This window comes from Mastigoproctus giganteus, chromosome 8, assembly GCF_048544385.1.
Source record: "Mastigoproctus giganteus isolate SK-2022 chromosome 8, ASM4854438v1, whole genome shotgun sequence".
In the NCBI taxonomy this organism is placed as follows: domain Eukaryota; kingdom Metazoa; phylum Arthropoda; class Arachnida; order Uropygi; family Thelyphonidae; genus Mastigoproctus; species Mastigoproctus giganteus.
The window spans coordinates 36,720,717-36,744,156 of NC_143582.1; the positions used below are offsets into that span (position 1 = coordinate 36,720,717).

Consider the following 23,440-nt stretch of genomic DNA (forward strand, 5'->3'; position numbering starts at 1 on the left):
ACCGTGTTCAATCTCTTGAGGCACAATTTGACTTTATTCAAGTCAAATTTTTGCCACCCAACACCACTCCTCTTCTTCAACCAATAGACCAGCAAGTAATTGCAAACTTCAAGAAAATCTACACCAAGAAAATGTTTACAAGTTGCTTTGCAGCGACTTCTGGTGAAAATGCTGTCACCCTCAAAGATTTTTGGAGGTTGAAGTTCAACATGCTGGATTATGGTGAGGCTGATTGTAGGTCCTTGGAATGATGTTTCCACTAGGTGCTTAAATTCAGCCTTGATAAACATCTGGCATTTAATTATCCATAACACTGCCAGATTTGAAGATGTTGGTGCTTTGACAAATGATATTGTTACTCTTGGTAAATCAATGGGTCTGAAGGTTGGCAAAGAGGATATGGAGGACCTTATTGACACTCGTGGCCATGAGCTAACAACAGAGGAGTTACAAGAGTTGGAGAAAATTACGGAGAGTAACACTGGAGAGGAAGAAAAAGAAACCCAAAAAGTGTCAGTTGAAGATTGTCATTTCTTGTTGTGAGCATTTAAGAGAAGTGAAAAAAACACCCCAACATTGAAAACACTGAACTCACGATGTGCAAAATGGAAGATAAAGTCATTTCTTACTTCAGGAAGCTACAAAAAAGTTGTAAAAAACAGTCCACTTTGGACAGTTTCTTTGCCAGTAGCAACAAAAGACTTGAAAAGATACCTGATGCATGAAATTGTCCCCCCACCACTATGCCACCATTGATTTCATCAGCTCTGCATTTCAAGTCTAAGGTAAATGCTAATTTATTGTTTGTTTGTTTTTTTATTTTAAGATGTTTTATGACTATTTATTAAACAATCTATAAAACACTTAATTTTTAATGTAAAAATGAAGTATAACATACAAGAAATACCTATTATATGTGTTATTGGGGAGAAAATTACAGGAAATCAGTCTATTATTGGTTTCAGCTTAAAATATTTTCAACATACAGTGGGTTTTGTGGAATGAATTACCATCAGATGTTGGGGCCCACTGTATTTATTTTTATTATTTAGTTTATGTTCATTTTTTATTTATTTTATTATTATTTATTTCATTGTAGATTTTTTTATTTATTTTATTATTATTTATTTCATTGTTTATTTTTTATTGTTTTTAGTTTTTATTTTATTTTTTGGCTGCTGCAGCAAAAACCTGCGGATCCCTTGCACTAATAATGCTAATACTAAGACAGAACTGTTTTGGAAAAACTAAAGTTAAAACCAGTTTTCTAATTCCCAATGGAGAATAAACTAGAGATCCGCACCTAAGAAACTGAGAGTAAATATTTGAGAAGTTTTGGCTGATTGTGCATAGCAAGGTTTCTCAAACTGGAAGGTGAAATATAGTATGATCAGCAGTAAAACAACAGACAGGAACTCCAGTCAGTGGAAGATCATTAATTTCTCAAGTAATACAAGCATTAGTTGAGAAGTAACAAGACAGACAGCTATATACTATCACTCACAGTAAGTAGTAAGGGGGGGGGGAATGGCAGCCCAACTACAACAAACAGAAAGCAGACCGTAAGATGAAAGCTTGTTCAGAAAACCTTTATGCCAAACATGATCAAAAGACTTGGAAAAACTCAACTGCAAGAGTTTCTCTGAAGTTTTCCACCAAATTAGCCCAAAGATGAGTAACATAAGACAGGATATCATCGGTGGATCAACATTGACATACTGGCAACTGTTAATCAGTAAGTTGAGATAGTGTGAGAGTTGGCGATTTTTTGTTATTTTGGATGGAGAGAGAGAGAATGTTCAGGTAAGAGTAATGGGGCAATAACTGGAAGGGAGGGATTTGTCACCCTTTTTAGAAATTTACTGAATATATAAAAGTTCATTCCACTGGAATATTTCCACATGAAGGGAGAACACCAGTAGAACAAAAGTGTAAAAAGGCAATGCAAAATAGGAGTTGCCTCTGGAGCACATTTTAAGAACAAGTACAGGAATTCCATCAGGACCTGAAAACTTCTTGACATCAAAGACTGTTCAGAATTCTTTTAATATCTTTCCACTGGAAATGCATGTGGTATGGTAAGAAGGGATAACTCTTGCTTCAATGCTCTACTAAGGCAATGTAAGCATGAGTTAGAGAAAAAATAAGCAGCTAATAAGTCATACTAAATTTTAGATAAGAATGAGATGTAATAGCTTTTTCAAAATCAAATTTGGATTTATTAATAACTTGACAACTTTAAAAGTTTTAATGCATCAAACCAACTGCAGCAATATGCTATATTCTTATCTCTGCATGAATAATTTTGGTAATGTGATCTGACAAATATTAAAATTTGAAGATTTAAAACAGCAATCCATCATGCAAAAGGAGAATAGAAGCTATGCAGAACATCCCATTTTGCTCTGTTATTAAAGCCAAACACACAAGGCCAAGAATGGCCATGGAGCAGAGAATCGCTGGAGAAGAGACTATCACCAAGTTTTGATCTGAGATACCAAGAGGACAACTAACATTAACTGTGCACTTTGAAGAGGCCTGTTGGCAAGGAAACGATCAAGAGTATAAAATATCAGAGTTGTCTGTTATTCTAGTAGGTAAGTAAACAAGTTGTGTGAGGTCATTAATAATGGCAAAAGTCTCGGCATATCTAACAGATTGGGTTACAAAGCCAGTTGGAGCTATAAACATTAAAATTAGAAAGGAAAATTATCTCAATATTTGTTGTCTCTGTCCTTTCTCCATCTCAATAAGACTGGAGAAAGGACAGAGACAACAAATGATGGGGTAAAGAGATTTTAAGCTAGTGGAAATTCCAGATCATGAGGCCTCTGACAAGGTATATCTAAAAGATTTATACACAAGTACACTTTTAAAGCCAAAGGAATCATAGTGTAAATAATTAGAACATAAGCTGAATGGTGGTTGCAGCAACCTCTACTTATGATACTGTCAGAAAAAATAATTGGTGGCAGGCAGACTGCAGAGGGAAATGTGCATCACTGATTCTTCACTACATCAACTTTAACTTCAAAGAGGTGAGTGATGTATAATGAAATAAAGCTTTTGTTTTATTTAATTATATATATAACTCATCTCTTTGAAGGTAAAGTTAATGTAATGAAGGGTGAAAGTAAAATTTAAATGAACTAAAAATAACTTCCCTCCCAAAAAAAGTATCATTTTCTCTAAATTTTCATAATTAATTTAACTTTCATTCCACAATCAATTTTTTTTTTAACTTCATAATGACAAATCTGCAGAAAATGTGAACTTTCTTTTCTTTTTAGTTGACTTAAATTTTAATTTATCTTTTGTTCTTCATCACAATGTCAACTCCTTAGTCCAAGAGTTGATTTACATATAATTAAATCAGAGTCCTCCCTTTTGCTAATTTCTGATGTAGTAATTTTTTTGTAACTTGAAGGGTAACGTTTTGTAATTTTCCTAGATATGGGCTGCTTATTTATGTAGGTGTATGCATTGAGAATTACTTAAAATAATTAAATGCACTTGGCATAATACTTTAAGAGTTTAATATCTATATAATATAGGTGTTTAGATACACCATAGACACTCTTAAAAAACTACAAAGTAGTTGTTGTGGGCATGATTTGCTCTTTCTCATATTGTGCTCTGCCTTCACGACGAGTTGCCATGATACTGCACTACCTCAAATAAGTAACGCTTCACTAATAGAGAAGACTATTGTTACTTATTCTCAGTGAGTACCACCACCCAGACATGTTTCAAGGCTATTGGCCTATCACCAGTGGGTGGGCAGAGCACAATATGAGAAAGAGCAAATGATGCCCACAACAACTACTTTGTAGTTTTTTTAAGAGTGTCTATGGTGTATCTAAACACCTATATTATATAGATATTAAACTCTTAAAGTATTATGCCAAGTGCATTTAATTATTTTAAATATTATCTTATACACCTTTTGACATCTCTCATATTGTGCGATTAACTTCACAACTGGGTCGTCATGTCTGCAATACTAGAGTACCTGCCCACCCACTGATGATAGGCCAATAGCCTTGAAACATGTCTGGGTGGTAGTACTCACTGAGAATAAGTAACAATAGTCTTCTCTATTAGTGAAGCGTTACTTATTTGAGGTAGTGCAGTATCATGGCAACTCGTCGTGAAGGCAGAGCACAATATCAGAAAGAGCAAATGATGCCCACAACAACTACTTTGTAGTTTTTTAAGAGTGTCTATGGTGTATCTAAACACCTATATTATATTGAGAATTACAAAAATCTAATTGTTTAAAATAAATTAATTTACTACATAAAAAGATTAATACAGTTGAATAAAAAATTATGTAATTAATAATATTAATTATGTTCATACTTAATCATTGATGTTATTTAATTACAGTGAACTGATTAAACTAAAAAAATTATTATGCTACTGAAGAAGTGCTATGATTATATCTATGTAAAATTAATTAAAATTATATTATAATAAAATGGTGCAAGAATGAATGAATTTGTTTTAAATGTTAAAAATTTTATAACATATTCTTGATAAAAATAAGCTAACCTACTGCAACGGTTGCCTAAATTTCAAAACTGAATAAACAGATATAATGACATTAACAAAGAATCTCTACATTTTAAAGAGAGAAAAAATTAAATTTCCCACCAGAACAATGCTGAAAATCTTTCACAGAATTTAAAATATTTGACTTATTGTCTAATGTTTAGTCTTTTCTAGTACTGTAAACCATTTTACATATACTGATAAGATTCCAGATATTCAACATTCATTACATAACACTTGTAATAGTGATTGTTTTAGCACTTCGAATCTTGCTTAGTTTCAATGCACCTAAAATTGTACCTAAAATCTGATCCTGCGATCTAAAATCTTTTCCAGCCAGTTCAATTGAAAAAAATTATTTGCGTACAATGAGGGATAGAGAGATTTAATTTATTATACATTATCAAATTGTTCTTGAATATATGTTTTTTCATGATAATAGCCTAGAGTTTTGCAAAGAAAAATCATATATTGTTTAAAAAGTCTCAACCAGAAATCAAATTTATGCTATTAACCAGAATTTAAAGAGTTGATTTTAATTTTTAAATACAAAATTTAAGTAATTGATGTGTCTGTGCAAATGACTTAACTGACATTGTAAATCACGATTTTATAAGCACAACGATAACAGCTGAACTAGTAGCATAATGGATGAGACTTCTGTGTGCATTTTTACTACTTTGGGAATATACAAGGCATGATAATTTAATTCACAGACTGGTGCAAGATTTTATATTTACCATGCAAACTTTGTGCTCGCAGAGCCACAATGGAAGCACTTTGCAGTCTTTCCAAAAAATGGCTTGCAAGAAGCATTTAATGTGTGGATATGGCAGTGGCCAAAGCGTGTAAAGTTCGAGGGATGGAATTTCAAGAAGGAGAAATCCACAGAAGATTCAGATGATGACAATTAAGATAAGATTTGCACCAGTCTGCGAATTAAATGATCACCCCTCGTATGATCAAATACAGATGTAGGCAGTTTTTCCCCCCAACTGACTTAGAAAAACTGATGAACAAAGATAGAAAATTTTAATGAAGTGGGTATAAATGTCAGATATAAATAAAAAAGCATGTCACTGGGAAGGGAATTTCTGATTAAATAAACTACTGAACGTTAAACTGGAATTTCATTTTTGAACTTTATAACCAACCTCTATGGCATTCTACAATCCATTCAGATCACAAACATCACTGACAAAGCAGACTAAGACCTCCAGCAAGGAAAGTCTACACAAAAAAACTGTCTATCATAAAGTGTTATAAAGTAATGCCTTTCAGCAAAGACGTTGCTAATAAGTAAACTAAAATCCGAGCATTGTACATAAAAGTACTTCAAATTCTTATTTTCAAATAACTGTTTTTTTTCTTTTATTTGCTAACAATAATTACTCATATCTTTAATTTGGTAATTTTTTTTTTTTTTTTTGAAAATTTGACTATTGAAAGTTAACTGAGAATGTGTTGTTAAATGTTAGAAATCAGTACTATAGTTATAGGTTTATATTTTTTTTAAAAAAATTCATATGCAAGACAGCAACTAAACCCTACACAGAAGTACACTGAGTTGCAGTCTTTAAAAATATAAATTAAAATATATTATATCATATTATAATAAATAAATGCAGTCTTTAAAAATATAAATTAAAATATATTATATCATAGTATAATAAATAAATGCAGTCTTTAAAAATATAAATTAAAATATATTATATCCTATTATAATAAATTTGATAACTGTTACACACACACAGACACACACAGGAACATATATAAATATATTTTAAATAATATATCTGAAAACATTAGTTTAATCTTAGTTTATCTGATTTCTATTACTCTAGATAGTTTATTGAGAAGAGTATTACAGGCACACAATTAACTTACATACTTTAACTTACAATTACTTACATGCCTGTAAAACATGGGCATGTACATTATGTAATTGTAAGTTAAAGGCATGTTTCCCAGGTATATAATTTAATTTCATTTAATTATCCAAATTAAGCATTGTTATGAGAGACAGGACAATAATAGTTTGTTTTAATTTAATTTTAAAATGAAACTTTAATAGCACTGTATAAATCTTTACTTATTCTGTGTATTCATTTTTATAAAAAAATTTTAAACATAACAGGACTTTGAATTATAAAATTTATTACTAAAAAATAAGACCCTGTACTAGTATGGATTTGTCATGCAAGACCCATACTGCAAAAAATATTATTTTCTAAGAAAACTCAAAAAATTTGATTTACTCTATAGTGTTTATAGTATACAGGTAACCCTCATATAACACGGTAGTAGTTATGCTCCTATAAAATCTTGTGTAGTGCAAAACTGTGTTATATGGGATTAAGAACCAGTACAAAAAAGGGGGTTATGTTCCAAAAGATAACAAAAATACACCATTTTTTTATAATTATCGGAAACTTAATTTTTATTAAAAATAGTAATAACTGAACAAGCATCTTACAAACTGTGATACATATATGTCAGATAATGACTTAATTTCCTTCCTCTTCATCACTGTTAAGCACAATCAAACATGAACATTTTCTGTTGCAGAAAATCTTCACCTTCTGAACTTTCTTCTGCAGCATCTAGATTTCGTGTATCTTCTGCTCTCTTTAAAAAATTAGTAATCTGGGTTTGTTTGATTGATAGATTTTTGTAAATTTCACGGTATGGAGCTAAGCATTTTTGAAGCTCCCTTTTGAATTTTGTGCTCCTTTCAGTCGAAGAATCTGCATTCAAAAAATAAGATTCTGATTGCTTGACTAAGTTTTTGCCTTCCCGTATGATTTTTAGTGTAAAATTTGGAACTTCAAAATTTTTATCTGCACTATCATCCTCTGAATCGATTTGGTTTACCTCCGATATGATTTCCACCAAATCTGCTTTGGTAGCCTCTTTTTCTACTAGTAATGCTTGTATAAATCTTTACTTATCTTCAATAGTCATATCATCAAAACCTTCCCCTCCTACCGACTTAGCAAGTTCTGTTATCATGCTGACCAGATTTCCTGAATGAACTGACTCTGGCCATACATTTTTCCAACACGTATTTAATGTTGATGGTTTTACTTCTTTGAGCAATAAAGCTATGATTCCAATATAGTCCATGCCTTCACTTCAATAGATTCGGAATCAATTTTTTCCAAAATCCATTGTAACGATTTTCTGATGTAACGAGTTTTAAAGATAGATATAATACCTTGATATAATGGTTGAATTAAAAAGTTGTATTAAGTGGTAGGAACATTACTTCAACATTTGGATGACTTGTATCTTTTGGATGGCCTGGCACGTTATCCAATAGTAATTAACTTTTAAATCTAGATTTTTCTGCTTTAAATAGTTTTCCACATTTGGCACAAAACAATTTAGAAACCATTCTTTAAATAAATCAGCAGTTACCAAAGCTTTTTTATTCACTTTCCAATATACGGGTAACGCGTTTTTATTTACACCTTTCATTGCACGAGGATTAGAGGATCTATAAACTACAACAGGTTTTATCATGTAATCTCCTGATAACATTATTGCACATAAGTAATATTACACAATCTTTTAATGCCTTAAAACCTGGTGCAGTTTTCTCTTTTTTTGAAATAAATGTTCTGTTGGGAATTTTTTTTCAACAAAGACCTATCTCATCGGCATTGAAAATGATGTAGTGTGTATCCACTCTTCAATAATTTTTTGAAATTCCTCTACATACTTGGCAGCTTCATTATCAGCTGATGCACTTTCCCCTTGAATTGTTATGTTTTGCAATGAGAAGCGGTTTTTAAATCACTCAACTCAACATTTACTGACAACTCTAGGTCGGAGGTGGCGAACCTTTTTAAGGATGCGTACCAAAATTGGCTAAATTTAAAAAAAAAAAAAAACTACCCTCGCATGCTCCTCATAATTTTGCAAAGTACAGTAGAACATCAATTATCCGAACCATCGTCACTTCTCCCGCCCCAAATTACAGCATTTACTTTTAGTGCACTGGTTGTTATGCTGAATTATCACTCCTGCCGTTTAATGCATTTGAAGATCCACTGATGTGGATCTTCAAATGCATTAAACATTTGCATTTCCTTCATTGCGCTAGAAACTGCAATGGCATGGTGTGAATAAGTCTGAATGCAGTTCTACGGAGATATTGCTATTAAAGAGGATGAGAAATCTCGCTGCGAAAAAAAGACAATCTCATATGGTTCAAAGAAAAATTTAAGATTACATATTTTTAAAAATAAATCTGGCCAAGATTCATTATACTCTTATTTGTGTGCAATTACTTGTGTTTGTTTATTTCAGTTTATATGTTAAAAAAAAAAAAAAAAAAAAAAAAAAGTGTGTTTTATAGTTGAAACCATATAAAACAATTAGGTAAATTCAAAATAAATAAAATATATATTGTTTCTTCAAAATGTTTTGGTTATTATTTACAAACCATTTCCTAAATCAATTACTTTTTTATAATACTTCATATTTCAAAATAGAGTACTAATAACATTGCATACAATAATTTAATTGTAGACCTAATTACACTTTGTTTCGTATAAACTGGGTATTCTCGTGTATGTTTGATTATCTGAACTATTTGACTAACCAAACCAACCTTGGTCCCAATTAGCTCAGATAATCAATGTTCTACTGTACTGTTATTTTTCTCATACACGTTTTACTTGACAAAAGCGTAACTAAAAAAAAAAAAAAAAAAAAATGAAATACTGTAAGACATTATTTCAATTGCTTTAGTAAGTATTAAAATAAAATCCTTCATAACAAAAATGTGACTTTTAGCTTACAGAACAAATTAAATATAAAATGATAAACCTCTCTTATATTATAAATACAAAACATCAGTGAGACCTGTTGCTGCACCACTGACGATAGATACTTTACAATAGGCTTATACTTTGTAACTTTTAGAGCTATGCATGCAGCACTAGTTTCATCCGTGAGACTACTCCTATGACTAGACTTAATAAAGATCATCACTGAGAACAATGACTCTCAAAAATATGTTGATGAGAAAATTTTTATAATGCTGTTGCTAGATTTTTTAAACAGACAAAAGTTTCAGGAATGGAATTCCAAACTTTTAATACCTCATTTGCTGAAGTTTTCTTTGCTCATCCCATCATTATTTGTTCCCTTTCAATATTTTCTAAATCAGCTCTGAGGCAGATAAATTTTTGCCTCCAAATTGAGCTGTTCTGAAAACCAATCAATTGCGTCTCAAAATCATCGAGGTCAATCCACTGAAACATTTTCGGGTTCAGTTCAACTAGTTTTACACTGTCTGCAAACTTAATAAATTTTGCAATTTCTTACAATTCTCTGAACTTGACAAATCTTGAAGAAAACTGTTCAATATAGTTGACTCAATTTTTTTGGGAAGATCTGAATTCCATGTGCCCAAAAAATTTGTATGCGTGCCCCAAAGGGGCACGTACACCATAGGTTCGCCACCCTTGCTCTGGTTTACAGAAGATTCTCCATTTACTTTTAAATGGTTATAAATTTTTAGTGCCTTTTGTTTAATTACATTGCAGTCTAACAAGATCCATTTTTTACTGCTATCATCAATCCAAATACTGAGTGCTTTTTCCATTTTCTTAATTATTGGCACTTGGGGATGAGCTGTCAATATTTGCGGAAATGAAAGATCCTGCAGCAACAGCAGTTCTAATTTTCTGTTCATCTTTCTTTATGGTCTGGATTGTTGCTTCATTTAAATTTAAACTTTTTTAACGTATCATGCCTCTCCCCTTTTGTAAGACGATTTGAATTTTAAAATATGGGGATTTCTCTTTTTTTTTTTTTTCGCATAACTAGCAAGTCAACAACAGAGATTCACAAAAAAGAATGGAAATGTTGAAAAATTACATCCGACATAATAGCAGAGTTTTTCCTGCACAAAAGCTCAAAAATACCGTGATATGTAGGGTTTGCTCCAATTCTCCAATTCTCTCTAACCATGTTATACAGGGTGTCTCAAAAATATTGGTACAAACGTTTGGGGGAGGTATGCAACATCTAAAGGAATGTGAATCACATAGGAACCCATAACCGGAAACATCACCATAAGTCGGTACATGGCACTGTTCATCAGTCGCGAGAGGGAAAATTTCTGGTTTACTCATTCAAGCAGTAGTCGCCGCACGAAGAGCATGCATTGATATACGAACTGTGAGCTAGCAGACATGCACCTAGCATATGGATTAGCAGAGGGAAATGGACGAGCCGCTCAACGAATTTATGGAGAACGCTTCCCAGACAGACATGTACCGGACCACTGTTTGTTTGCACGTGTGTATCAAAATTTGGGCAATTATGGTCATTTAGAGGTAACAGGAGTAGTGCGGGCAGACCACGTTCGATGCGAACTCCCGCCATGGAAAAAAATTTGTGTTGAATGCCATCCAGAATAATCCTACTACCAGCACATGTGCCGTTGCCTCTGCCTTAGGAGTGTCTCGTTGCAGTGTACAGCATGTCTGGCACGATGATTCCTTACACCCTTTTCATCTCCAAAGGGTTCAGTTACTGCTCCCCCAAGATCATCCTGCAAGTGTGGCTTTTGCGCAGTGGTTTCTCCAAGAAAGTGTTCAAGACTTGAATTTTCCAGCCTATGTTTTGTTCACGGATGAGGCTTATTTCACTCGGGAAGGCTTATTCAATCAGCACAATGCTCATGTGTGGGCTCACTACACCCCACACGGTGTGCACCCCCATGCAGCACAACATCGCTTCGCAATAAATGTATGGGCAGGTACGGTCGGTGACTGCTTAGTCGGCCCATACCTGTTACCATCCCGCATGAACTCCGCTAAATATTAGATCTTTCTTGAATAGGTTCTACCAGGGTTACCTGACGATGTTCCAGCAACTGTGAGATGCAACATTTGGTTTCAACATGACGGGGAGTCTGCCCATTATGGAAGGCGTGTTCGTGACCATTTGAACAGGCAATTTGGGCGTCGATGGATTGGCTGTGGTGGACCCGTTGCCTGGCCCCCACACTCACCTGATTTATCGAGCCTTGATTTCTTTCTGTGGGGGAGGCCCTCAAATCTATCGTGTATGAATCACCTGTGGAGATGGAAATGGATCTCGGGGTGCGACTCATCTACGCTGCTACTACTGTCAAAGAAACTCCAGGTGTGTTCGACCACGTCCGCCAATCCATGCTACGTCGGTGTCATGCATGCATCGCATCTCATGGTGGAACCTTCGAGCATCTGTTGTAACATCATGAAATGCATCCATCTTCCATTGTTAATATTATGTCAAATAAATGTTTGCCACTAATTACTGTCTTGTGTCATTTCTGCCTCTTGTGCCTCTGCTACTACTTTCCCGTGACGTTTCTGGTTATGGGTTCCTATGCAATTCACATTCCTTTAGATGTTACCTACCTCCCCTAAACGTTTGTACCAATATTTTTGAGACACCCTATATAAGTACTGTGTTGTGAGAGGACTGCCATAATTTATCAATCGTGTTAAGAGCAAAAACCGTGTTGTAGAAGTACTGTGTCATATGGGGGGTTGCCTGCATATGAAAATCGATTCAATTTCTGACAATCATGATCAATTACAACTTATACATCAGTTACACTTGAAACCTCATTTGTCATAAATCTTTAAACCATATTTAATTCACTTGCCAATTTTTATTAAATATGTAATTGGCAAGCTTTAAATAATAAAAAACATCAAATATGTATTGGCCTATTACAGTAATAAAAAAAAATGGTTAGGAAAAAAGTATGTTATCCATGTTGCTCTAAGTTAGATGCATTTATAGAGCAGGGGTTTTTAACCAGGGAGGCAAAAAGACCTTCCAAAAAATAGTAAATTTTTATTTTTATTTTTTCCAATTTTTTTTAACCTGTTCATTGAAGTTTTTGTAATGAGAAGAATGTAACTTAAAAGTTTTTTCAAAACTGAATTTTCCAACCATACAATTAATTCATTTACAATTTTTTTTTAAACTAGACTAAGGGAGGTGAACTAACACGGAAAAAGTGGATGGAAAGTGATTGTAAAAAAAGAGTTAAGAACCCCTGTATAGAGGAATGTTCATATATCCTCTAACACAGTATAACACACTTTCATTTGTTTTTACATATTTTTTGATTTCAGTATAAAACTGACTATGATCCTGAGGAAAAAATACATTGCAACAAAAAATACCCAGCTCATCCACTGTGTGGTAAATCTGTTGCAATAAGTTCAATGAATTGTAAACTCCTGTGGGATCTGTAAAGAGCATAAATGAAATTTACTTGTTTTACTACCTTCACTGATGGTAGCAATAAATCAATCTGATCTAATGATGGAAATCAAACCAAGACCACTCTAAATGGGATGCATAGTGGCAAAGCCATTCTACTGCCTCTGAAAGCAATTCCATCAGTTATATGCATATGAAGAGAGAGAGAGAGAGAGAGAGAGAGAGAGAGAGAGAGAGAGAGAGAGAGAGAGAGAGAGAGAGAGAGAGATGAATGAATCCAATATCCATGTCACTTGTTTACTAACCACGCCTAAACACTTATAAACTTATACTAGTAAATCCACTTCAGAACTTTACGTTGGTCGCACTGTAATAATTCATTATGATGGGTTTCCAAATGTATGGGTTTTCATTTTTACCCAAACTTGCTAATGAAAGTGTGCCAAATGGTAATTATGTTCAACTCTGCCAGGAACTGCTCTGTTGCTTGCTAGAGGAAGTTTTAAACTTAGAAAATTGTCTAAGTAATGTGAAAGAAATAGCGTAATCACCGACTTGGATAAACCTGCTAGTGAAATCTTGTATCTGCAAACTAAATTCATTTACTAATGACAATGAAGAAGAAATACAAGAATTGCCCAAAAATAGAACTCAGTATAGTAAAAAAAAGGAAGCTTTACAATGCATCAAAACATTAAAGGAATTGCTTCTCTGAAGGTTATAATAAAATGTTTATAATGTTTTTTGAACTAGTAAATTTTGAAAAATCATTGTTAAGTGCACAGCTTTGACTTTTAGAAAGCTGGATATTGGGTAGTAACTATTAGCAGGAGGAAAATGGGAGATATTTGGTCAAACAGGCAAAAAAGCTTTTTAATTTAAAAAAAGGCAAGTTTTTCAGAAAAAACAGATGGATTTTTGAAGTCCACACTGCACTATAAATTAAATTTCACTAACATTTATAGTGCTAGGATTGTTCAGAAGTACAGTATGCTTCCAAACATTAGCACACTCGGGATTTTTTTTGACTACAGATTTCTGTTTGGATAGTCTGTTAAACATGAACTGGTTATGACTGCTCCAGTACACTTTGCACTTTTCAGAAATGGTGAGTCAAAGTTCTGTTTATAACAATTGCACTTCTGTTTAGCCTTGGCTGTCGAGAGCATTTCCTAAGCTTCACCAGAAGTAAAAAATCTGAACTCAAGTTTTTTTTTTTTTTTTTTTTTTCACCTGGCTGAAACCTATAGAGTATATTCTATCATACTCAACATTTCTATGAAGAACTATTAAAATGCCAAGCATGACTTGGGATAATTTGTTATAGTATAGGCTTCCTTGTGCACTTTTCAATTCCCCAAATAAGGACCTCTGTACATCAACTCTTTCTTCTTTAATTTCAATGATACTGAGAAATACTAGAAACTGCACATAGCCTTGTCTCTTTGCAAAATTGATTAATTTCAATTTGGTACAAAAACATGTTCTGTGAATAGCACTATTGGATGATGAATTAATATTCCAAATACAATTATATTTAAGTTAAACAATATTTTACTTTAATACTTCCAGAAACTCAGCTGTCAACTTGCAATCCATGAATTGTTTGGACGAAGCAGATATTTGATTGCCATAAGGAAACACACTTTGTCTTATACCACCAAACTAAATACAATTTATCAAATTTATTTAAAGTGATACACCTTCTACTATGAGCATATTAAATATCTGAAATTTTCTAGATTTTACTGTACTACAATACCCTAATTGCTATCACTAACCACCTGCCAACTTTTGTTTCATCTGCAAACTTACACATTAAGCCTGATATGCCTTCATTAGTATTATTAATAACATTAAAAACAATAAAGGGCTCGGCACTGAGCCCTAAAGGCCTCTCTTAATAACAGTCCAAGAAGAGCAGTGCCCATTAATAACCACTGTCTTCTACCAGTCAACCACCCCTTTATCCATAGCTGTAACTTGCCCTTAATGCCACACTGCTCCATTTTGTATACAAGCCTTTAATGTGGAACAGTATCTAAAGCATTACTAAAATCAAAGTATATGATGTCAAAATTATTTTTTGCGACTAGCTCCTTTGTTATCATCATAATAGTAATGAGTGGTCAGACAAGACCCCTTAAAATATCCATGCTGTGATTGCCATATAACTGCATTCCTGAAAAGATGATCCCGCATTACCCTGAATCCAAGGATGCTCTCATAATTATGGCCAAAGGTTTGCTTACCTCTTTTGTTTCTTCTTTCAATATAATTGAGTAGCTTCCATCAACCCCAGTTCCTTACTCACTTTCGGCTTCAAAAATTTCTCTACCACGTTCTGCTCAGTTACCACAAAATCATCTAGCTCCCAGTTATACTTGATATATTTCTAGTATCTCTATCCCAAAAAACTTCATGTATAATGTAGATGCAAAATATTTACTGTATTCAGTTTGTCAGACACCTGAACAGAAATTTGAGTAACAAGGCTCTCATCATGAACTCCGTCCTATCAACCTGGCAAAATCACCGACACACAAATTTCATCCTAAATCACAGCTTTTTCTCAACACTGCTGCTCTATACCTATTAAGTAAATCCTCAGACCTTCTATTCTTAATATCATTAGTACCAACATAAACGACAATATCACCTATTGTGCTCTTAAAATATATAACTGTTTTACATATCATTAACTTTTGCCCCTGGCAAACATATCCTGGTTCTATTAATGGTTCATCCTGTTTGTACAATATATTCCCACTTCCCTGACTGTAGGAAAGTGGGAATATATTGTACAAACAGGATAGTCACCAACAATAGCAATTCCTATGGGACCAGCACTTTCTGCCATTGAGGATGTCTCACAAATGTACATTGTGCCCACATGCTTTACCCCATGACTACAGCCAGCCCTAACTAAGATAAGTGTAAAATATTTCAGAAAAATATTTTTTTATTTTTGATTCCAAACAAAATTAAAAATTTATCATCTGAAATATTAACTTATTCATACCAATCTACAAAAGATCAATATTTCAAAGCTATTACACTTAATTTGTGTAATGTAAGTTTTAGATATTATATAATCAAAAGGTTTTATGTTATAGAATAAAATAAATAAAAATAATAAGAAAGACATGACATAAGAAAAATAGGTAAAAAAATAGAATTATAGGAGAGGGTTAACAATGCAGCAAAAATGTATAACAATGATAAAAAAATGCAAACATTAAGTATTGATTAATCACAAATGATATGTAATTTCAAAAATATTTTTAAACAAACACACATAAAATAAATAACTGGAACACTGAATAGAACAGCCATTAAAAGGTGTTTTCTTTTTATTATCTACAAGTTGTTTTTGTGATGGACAAATATGCATCCATCAGTTGTTGACAGAAAATTGGAAGATCTTGCCCCCATTCTACACAAACAAAACTTAGCAGAACTAATGACTATTACAGGGCACCTTCTAGAGATGGGGTTTGCAGGACCTTCTGATACACCAGCAGGGTCCTCCAAATGGTTCATTCACAATGCTTTTCACATCATACAAGCTGCCTCTCTTTCATGTGATGTAGGGTTCAGTAGTAAGGAGGGGTTGTAGATGCCTGTTCTTATATTCCAATTAATAAAATATTCAACCCATTGTGTTGCTGATAACTGGCACTAACAGTAATATATTAGATTATAGAGCTAGTGCCACCATTGCCATCCTCCTGTTAGCCTGAACTATATACTGTATAGGTATCTTTTGAGTTACACAAGTTCAAGATAATGTGTCCTCACATTATCTTGAATTTTCTGTATGTTTTCACATATACAAAATTTGTACTGTTAAGAACCTGGAAACATATTTTACTAGTTAAATGTATAGATAATCTGTACATATTTAAGTTAAAACTTCCCGCACAAATAATTTTAGAACTGCAAGCCTGTGTAAAACTGCATGTTTAAAATCCCTGCCATGAACATGTGGACTGTTTAAAAACAGTCCACATGTTCATGACCAGACATCAGTCAAGTTTTCACTATCATGGAGCACAAACAAAACAAAGAATAAAATTACTGTGTATGTATTCTTAAATGTGCACCTCTATTATCATCATTATTATTAGTATTTACAAAGTTCTAACTCTAATAAATATCCTTCTTTGCATTTGTGTCGAAAGTGCAAGCATTATTTTTATACAATTAATTATTACCATATTTAATATATACAGTATGTCTTAATAAATAAGAAAGGATTTTTATTTAACCACTATGATGCATGCTGACAACCTGGGACTTTCATGTACAACTGTGCCTCAGATGTACCGAGACTGGTTCAGTAACCAAGTAACACCTAGCCAACAGCAATCCTGATCAGAATCAGCATCACTGATGAAAAAACCAACAAGAAAGGCCAGAGAAAAGTGACAGTTAGCTAAATAAACAACCCAGTACAATAGTGTAACCATAGACATGTTTCTGAATATATAACTTGTCATACTTTGTCAAGCACAGAGTATCATAGTGGACAACCAAACCAGGTTCCACTCCTGTCAACAAAGAACAAGAATGTATAGTTATGGAGAGTTCAGGAACACAAACGCTAGACATCAGAGGACTGGAAAAACATTGCTGGGCTAATGAATCTCAGTTCCTGCTGTTTCACACAGCTGGAAGGACCATAATATGGTGAAAACGGCAAGAATCCATGGAGTCATCAACAATGCAGGTTGGTGATGGTGGCGGCAGAATAATGGTGCACATTGGGCCCCTTGATACCTGTGAAGTAATGTTTGGGTGTTACAGATTACCTGGAAATTGTTTCCAACCAGGCATATCCCTTCATGACTGCAGTATATCCATCTATGAATAGGTTCTTCCAAATGAATAATATGCCAGGCCAGAATTGTATAAAACTGGCTCCGGGTACATGAAAGCAAATTCAGCTGTCTATTGCAGAAGCTTCCCCAGTCATCAGATTTAAATTCAATTGAACATCTGTGGAATGTGGTGGGATTGCTCTAGGGAACAGAGATCCAAAACTATCCAATTTGCAACAACTGCGGAAAGTAAATGAGTCAACATGGATTGGCATCCCAATGACATCTTCAATACCTTGTCAAATCCATGCTATAATGAATCTAGAACGTTCTGAGATCTAAATGGAGATGTACTGACTATCAGGTATATCTAATAAAGTGGCCACTTGATGTAATATATTATATATACACACAGTATATATCTCGGTGTGATTCGTTTTTGCCACTTATTTCATCCCCCCCCCCCCCAAAACAATTTTATACTCCTTTTAATTTGCTTCTCACTGGTAACGAATTATCAAGATAACCGTGTGTGTGTGTGTACCTGTTTATTTTCTGCATAAAAAAGAAATGGTATGTATATCTATGTGCAAGTGCCATAGCTCCAACAACATGAACTTAGAAACCAGAAATTTTCCACATATACTAAGGGAAATCCTAAGGAGAAGTATGCACATTTTATTTTTTTAAATTCATTAATTAATTTATTATAATTTCTAATTTAGTATCCATCTTCCATTATCAAGTGAGACATCATAAAAGTTAAAAAGTAACAGCTTTTATATATACAATTAGCTTTCCTAGCCACTGGTCAAAATAAGCAGCAATATATTTAACTTTTCCATTGCTAAGCAAGCACATCTGAATTGACCATTGTGCATAATTTTTTGTATACATTAAATTTAACTAATGCTAATACAACAGAGAGGGCACTATAAATGCCATTTTACAAACTTAGAGAAAATTCTTAAAAAGGAAATCAACATGTCAGAGACATTGGCAGATGGTCCCATTTGAACTCAGTGATCAAAGGGGATCACTATAGAACAAGAAAAAAAAAAAGTATGTTCAAATTCTGAAATTTGAGCAAATTCTTTGAAATTCTTATTCTATCTACTTCATACTTCAGAACTGAAATTCTTATTCTATCTACTTCATACGCTTTGCACAAAATATAAACAAAGCCAGAGTAAATTAATTAAGCTTCAAAATCCATACTGATTCAAATATATACTGCATTTTCTGGATGAAAAGATGCACCCATTTTTGTAAAAAATACTTTATTGCATATATTTGAAACACAGGCTCAAAAGTGCTTATTGCATAACACATCACTGCTACTGTCACACTTGTCATTATTAATGTTGTGGTCTAAACTTTCACTTTCTTCAAAAAGTGCCTCAACTTCAGGCCAACAAGGACACTGCTGACTACACATTTCTTGAAAGACAACTGTCTCGCATTTTACTGACCCCCCCACAAATTTTCACCCATATGCACACTTGTAAAATTGTGGGCCATTTCATTCATCCTGTTGGTATCAAATTGTGATTTGGTGCCTCCAATTTCATCCACTCCTCATGCGTGAAAACTTTAAAGTGTTTGTTAATTGAAATGTCCAATAACTGCAGATGGCTTAAGGCCTCTTGGAGTTACAAATAATTTCACAATTTTTAATTTAACAACTATCCACTGTTACATGTAATACAAAATGGTCAAACAATAAGAGCTAGCTATTTTAGGAAGAGCCACCTGGATGTTTGACAATAATGTCTGAGGTCATGGCTGAAGATAAAAAAAAAATCACTATATGCACTTACTATACCATCAGACTATAAGATGCAGGAGAATTTTAGGCAACATTTTCTAGAGAAAAAAGTGCATCTTATGGTTTAGAAAATATGGTAACAATCATGACTCCATCATTCTTTAAGTTTGTATCAACAAACACATTATGTTGTATGCATATTTTTTGAATATAACCCATATAGTGTTAACAAACATAAAAAATAAAACCCCTTAATAAAACCATAAGAAATGTTTTCCTTAAATTTTACAGGTTCAAAAAGTTGGCAGATATAATACTTCTTGTAATTGCTGCATATTTTGCTGTCAGTGAATCAGTCACTTAAGACTTCAACAGTTGCAGAAAACATGCTATGTCAATAATATATTCACACCAATAATTCTATTCCTTTCAAAGTCCATTAGCATAACTGGGGCCAATATGATGTATCCAGGCACACAAATGGCCAACACACAAATAGTCAGCATGCAAACATGCAAAATTACTGCACGTTCAAAGCCATATAATAAATTCTTATAAACTGCATAATTGCAAAATCTTCTAATTGATGTGGCCATTCTAGAGTATAAACAATTATTTATTTTAAACCATAGTTACTCTACTTATAGTTACAACATATCACATTACAATAAAACTGTCTGCCTATTACTACAGACTACAAAATGGGAAGCAGGCCTTTCTACACAGAGCACATTAAAAGAGTTTGCCTGCATTCACATAAAGGATGCATGATTTTTTTAAAAATCACACAGTATATTAGAATATTATATTTGTTAATGATTTCCAAACAAGTTGTACAGTGGAAAAATTTAATTACTAAACAAACTTAAAATATTACTCATTTTTTAGCCCTATAAGCATTAAAGTAAAGAAAGACAAAATTAAATGTAATTTACAATTTTCACTTAAAAAGCACACACACACACACCCAATCAAAAAAAGGCTATGTGATAATCTTCCAAAAATGTCATTTGTAATAAATAGTCAAAATTATTATTCTTACCTCAGAATAACCCATTGTCACAAGGTGCTCAAAAACCTGCTGTTGCTGTTTCCTAAGATCTTTAATTAATCCATTGGGCTCTGAATGGGTACTACTTCCTGTAGTATGGCTAAGGCTACTATAGTCACTAGTAGTGCTACTTGCACTACTAAACTCATAATGATTTTCCTGTTTATCACAGTTGGCAAAAGGAAGGAGGCTATTCCTAATTGCATCTAGTTCCTTCTGCCTATATCTGTTTCGGGATGATTTACTTAATCTAGTTTCATGGAAGGCCACTGCCGTTCGGCGTGTATTTACACATCCACCATTTATCACAGGTAAGTTTAAGCTCTGAGGATCTCCATTGACATTCATACAATCTCTTTTTGCATGTACAGATTCAGAAATGGAAGATGAAACAGAACAATACGATGATATTGAAGCATTTGCTGGATTTGCAGGATGAGCAACAGGTGGAGTGCTAGCTGCATCTCTATGCAAATAACTTTGGTTCTCTCTGACTTCGCGGGGCATTTGCCACTCCTACCAAATGAGCTGTAATAATGGTCAGACATCAGCAATAAACCTATGTATTGTATGACATGTGGCTGAGTGCCTTTACAGAAAATTACATCATGTTTCATCCACTTCTTCAAAGAAGCACAGTAAAAGAGACATGCAAATAAAACAATGAAAGCTTGTGTTATTAAACATTAGCTACAAAGATGTTTCCAAATTCTTAGAATGAAAGTCTGTCGTACAAACTAACTACCACTTCGTGGAACTAAAAATGGCTCTCCAAAATACTCGACATACAGAAATATGTTAGTAATGCAAATAAAGTAAATGTCTAGTACTGGCAGTCCAATATGCTGTTTCGCTTGTAAATGCAATTCACTAAATGAAAGTATATTAGGTACCATCTTCATGACATTCCTCAGGCATGACATTCCGAGCAGTTATAATATCTGTTATTTTTGGAATCATGCCAGGCATTCTATGACACAAGTGGCAAACCTAAAAAAAAATAAATAAAATAAAAAGTTAAGTCTACTATAATGTCACATCACTGATTTTTTTTCTTAGCTCAAAAATTGGCAATTATACCCCATTGTATAAGTTATATATTCTGCAAAATTATGAATTCAAAATTGATTAAAAACAGGATTATTAAAATTACTTTTACAAAGTAAATTAATCTTTAATCATATGGCTGACCAAATTTTAAAAAAATTGTACTTTACACCTGGACTTCATAAATGGAAAAGGCAGCATATAATGGAACAATAATAGTAGTGACTAGAAATTATTCACTATCTAGAAAATAAACACTAATTGAGAAAAACTACAATAATGGACATAATCAAATACGATTAACAGCCAAACTAACCAAAGAATGCATGCAATTACACAGAATATATTGGCATCTATGGGCTACATGATTGATCAAAAAAAATAATAATAATAATGATAATTAATCAATGGACTATTTTGAGAGAAACATACAGTCACAGCACTGCTGTCAACTTGAGAGGAGGGGAACATTTTTGTCTTGCACCACAAATAATTGTAAAACTCTCTTTTGTACTTATCATCTATATCACTATACAATTTTAGTTATCAAAAAATCCACTTTTTGTCCTATCGACTACTTCAATGTTACTGATTATACCTCCAACCCAATAACCTTTAAATTCGGCACCTAATGTACAGACATATTACCAAAATTGCAATGAACTCAGAGTGAAAAAAATAAATATCACTAAAACATTATTTTTCTCTATCTATCTATATGTATATATATATTGTGTGTGTGTGTGTGTGTGTGTGTGTTTGAAAACCGCATCTTAAAAAGCTCTAAAATATCGCTATTGTGGAGAACTGACTTATATGAATTTCTTAACATTGCCAATACGGCATAAGGAGGAACATGAATTTAAAACATAACAATAATATAACTTATATGTGTTGATTTATAATATCGAGAACGTATTTCCATATATATTTTTTTCCCCTTTTTTATTTGTTTGTCAACGTCCATACTATTATATAGAGATTTACAATCTATTTATTTTTACTAAAATTGAACATGAAAAACTAACTACCATTATCATTACCATGCACTGTAACCTTATTTTAGTCTCATAAATTAGTTAAAATCAAAGAACGGTACCATTATCTGAAGAATTCGAATTAAGTGTACCACCAATTATCTCTATAAACAAGAAAGACAACAATAAAAATGCTCACATATAAAACAAATTTGTATGTAACAAACAGCACCTTAAGATATAAATGGAATACTTATATTAGTAAAATAAATACATGTACAAGATGAAAATATATGTATATATATATATATATTGTCTATCACAGGGAGTTAAGACAAACTGATGCTGAAATGGACCAATTCAAAATTTCAAAAATCCACGCTTACATTTTAAATGATGCACCACAATAAAAGAGCATGTTCAAAATGGCGCACAGATATTCCAAGTTTCGAATATATGACTGAACTATTAATTTAAAGAGTTATCTCCTTACCAAAAACAATAACCGTAAAACTCATTTATTTACTGATGATACAACATATTCCATCGCAAAACTAGCGCCATGTTTGACACGCTACCGACCGGGTAGCAGCGAATACTAACATATTTGTAACTTTTAGTACCTGCATATCCGCCAGATGCCGCCAGAAGAGATTTTTCTCCTGAGGCGTGTTTGGACATCTATGAATGCTGCTAGGTACTAAGAATGGAATGCACGCGCTTCTTTGACAGCACAGCTGTAAAGCTTGTCCAATCGTACTTGTTTGTGTAAATATATAACATATGGTACAATACACACGCATTTTAACTTTTTTCCTCTCAAGTTCTGTTCTTTGAATATTCTATTCAAAGAGCATAACTTTCGAACGCAAAACAAACACATATATAAACATAAAAATAAAAGCATTATTTTCAAATAGCCCACCACAGTTTCTGCCTATTTTGTTCACTAATGAACAAACTTTAGACAGTATAT

At 33.1% G+C, this 23,440-nt stretch overlaps 1 protein-coding gene across 1 annotated transcript in view; it reads right to left on the bottom strand.

The window, feature by feature from the left end:
- The window catches only part of LOC150081447 (uncharacterized), a 108,336-nt gene extending 85,354 nt beyond the window's left edge, over positions 1 to 22,982 (bottom strand). The window contains exons 1-2 of the mRNA XM_090379854.1: positions 22,851 to 22,982; positions 20,432 to 21,430 (exon numbers count right to left, since the gene is read on the bottom strand). Coding sequence (XP_090235980.1) covers positions 20,432 to 20,947 — 516 coding nt within the window. The 5' untranslated portion in view covers positions 20,948 to 21,430; positions 22,851 to 22,982. The remainder of the gene's footprint in view (positions 1 to 20,431; positions 21,431 to 22,850) is intronic.
- Between the last annotated feature and the right edge of the window lie 458 nt (positions 22,983 to 23,440).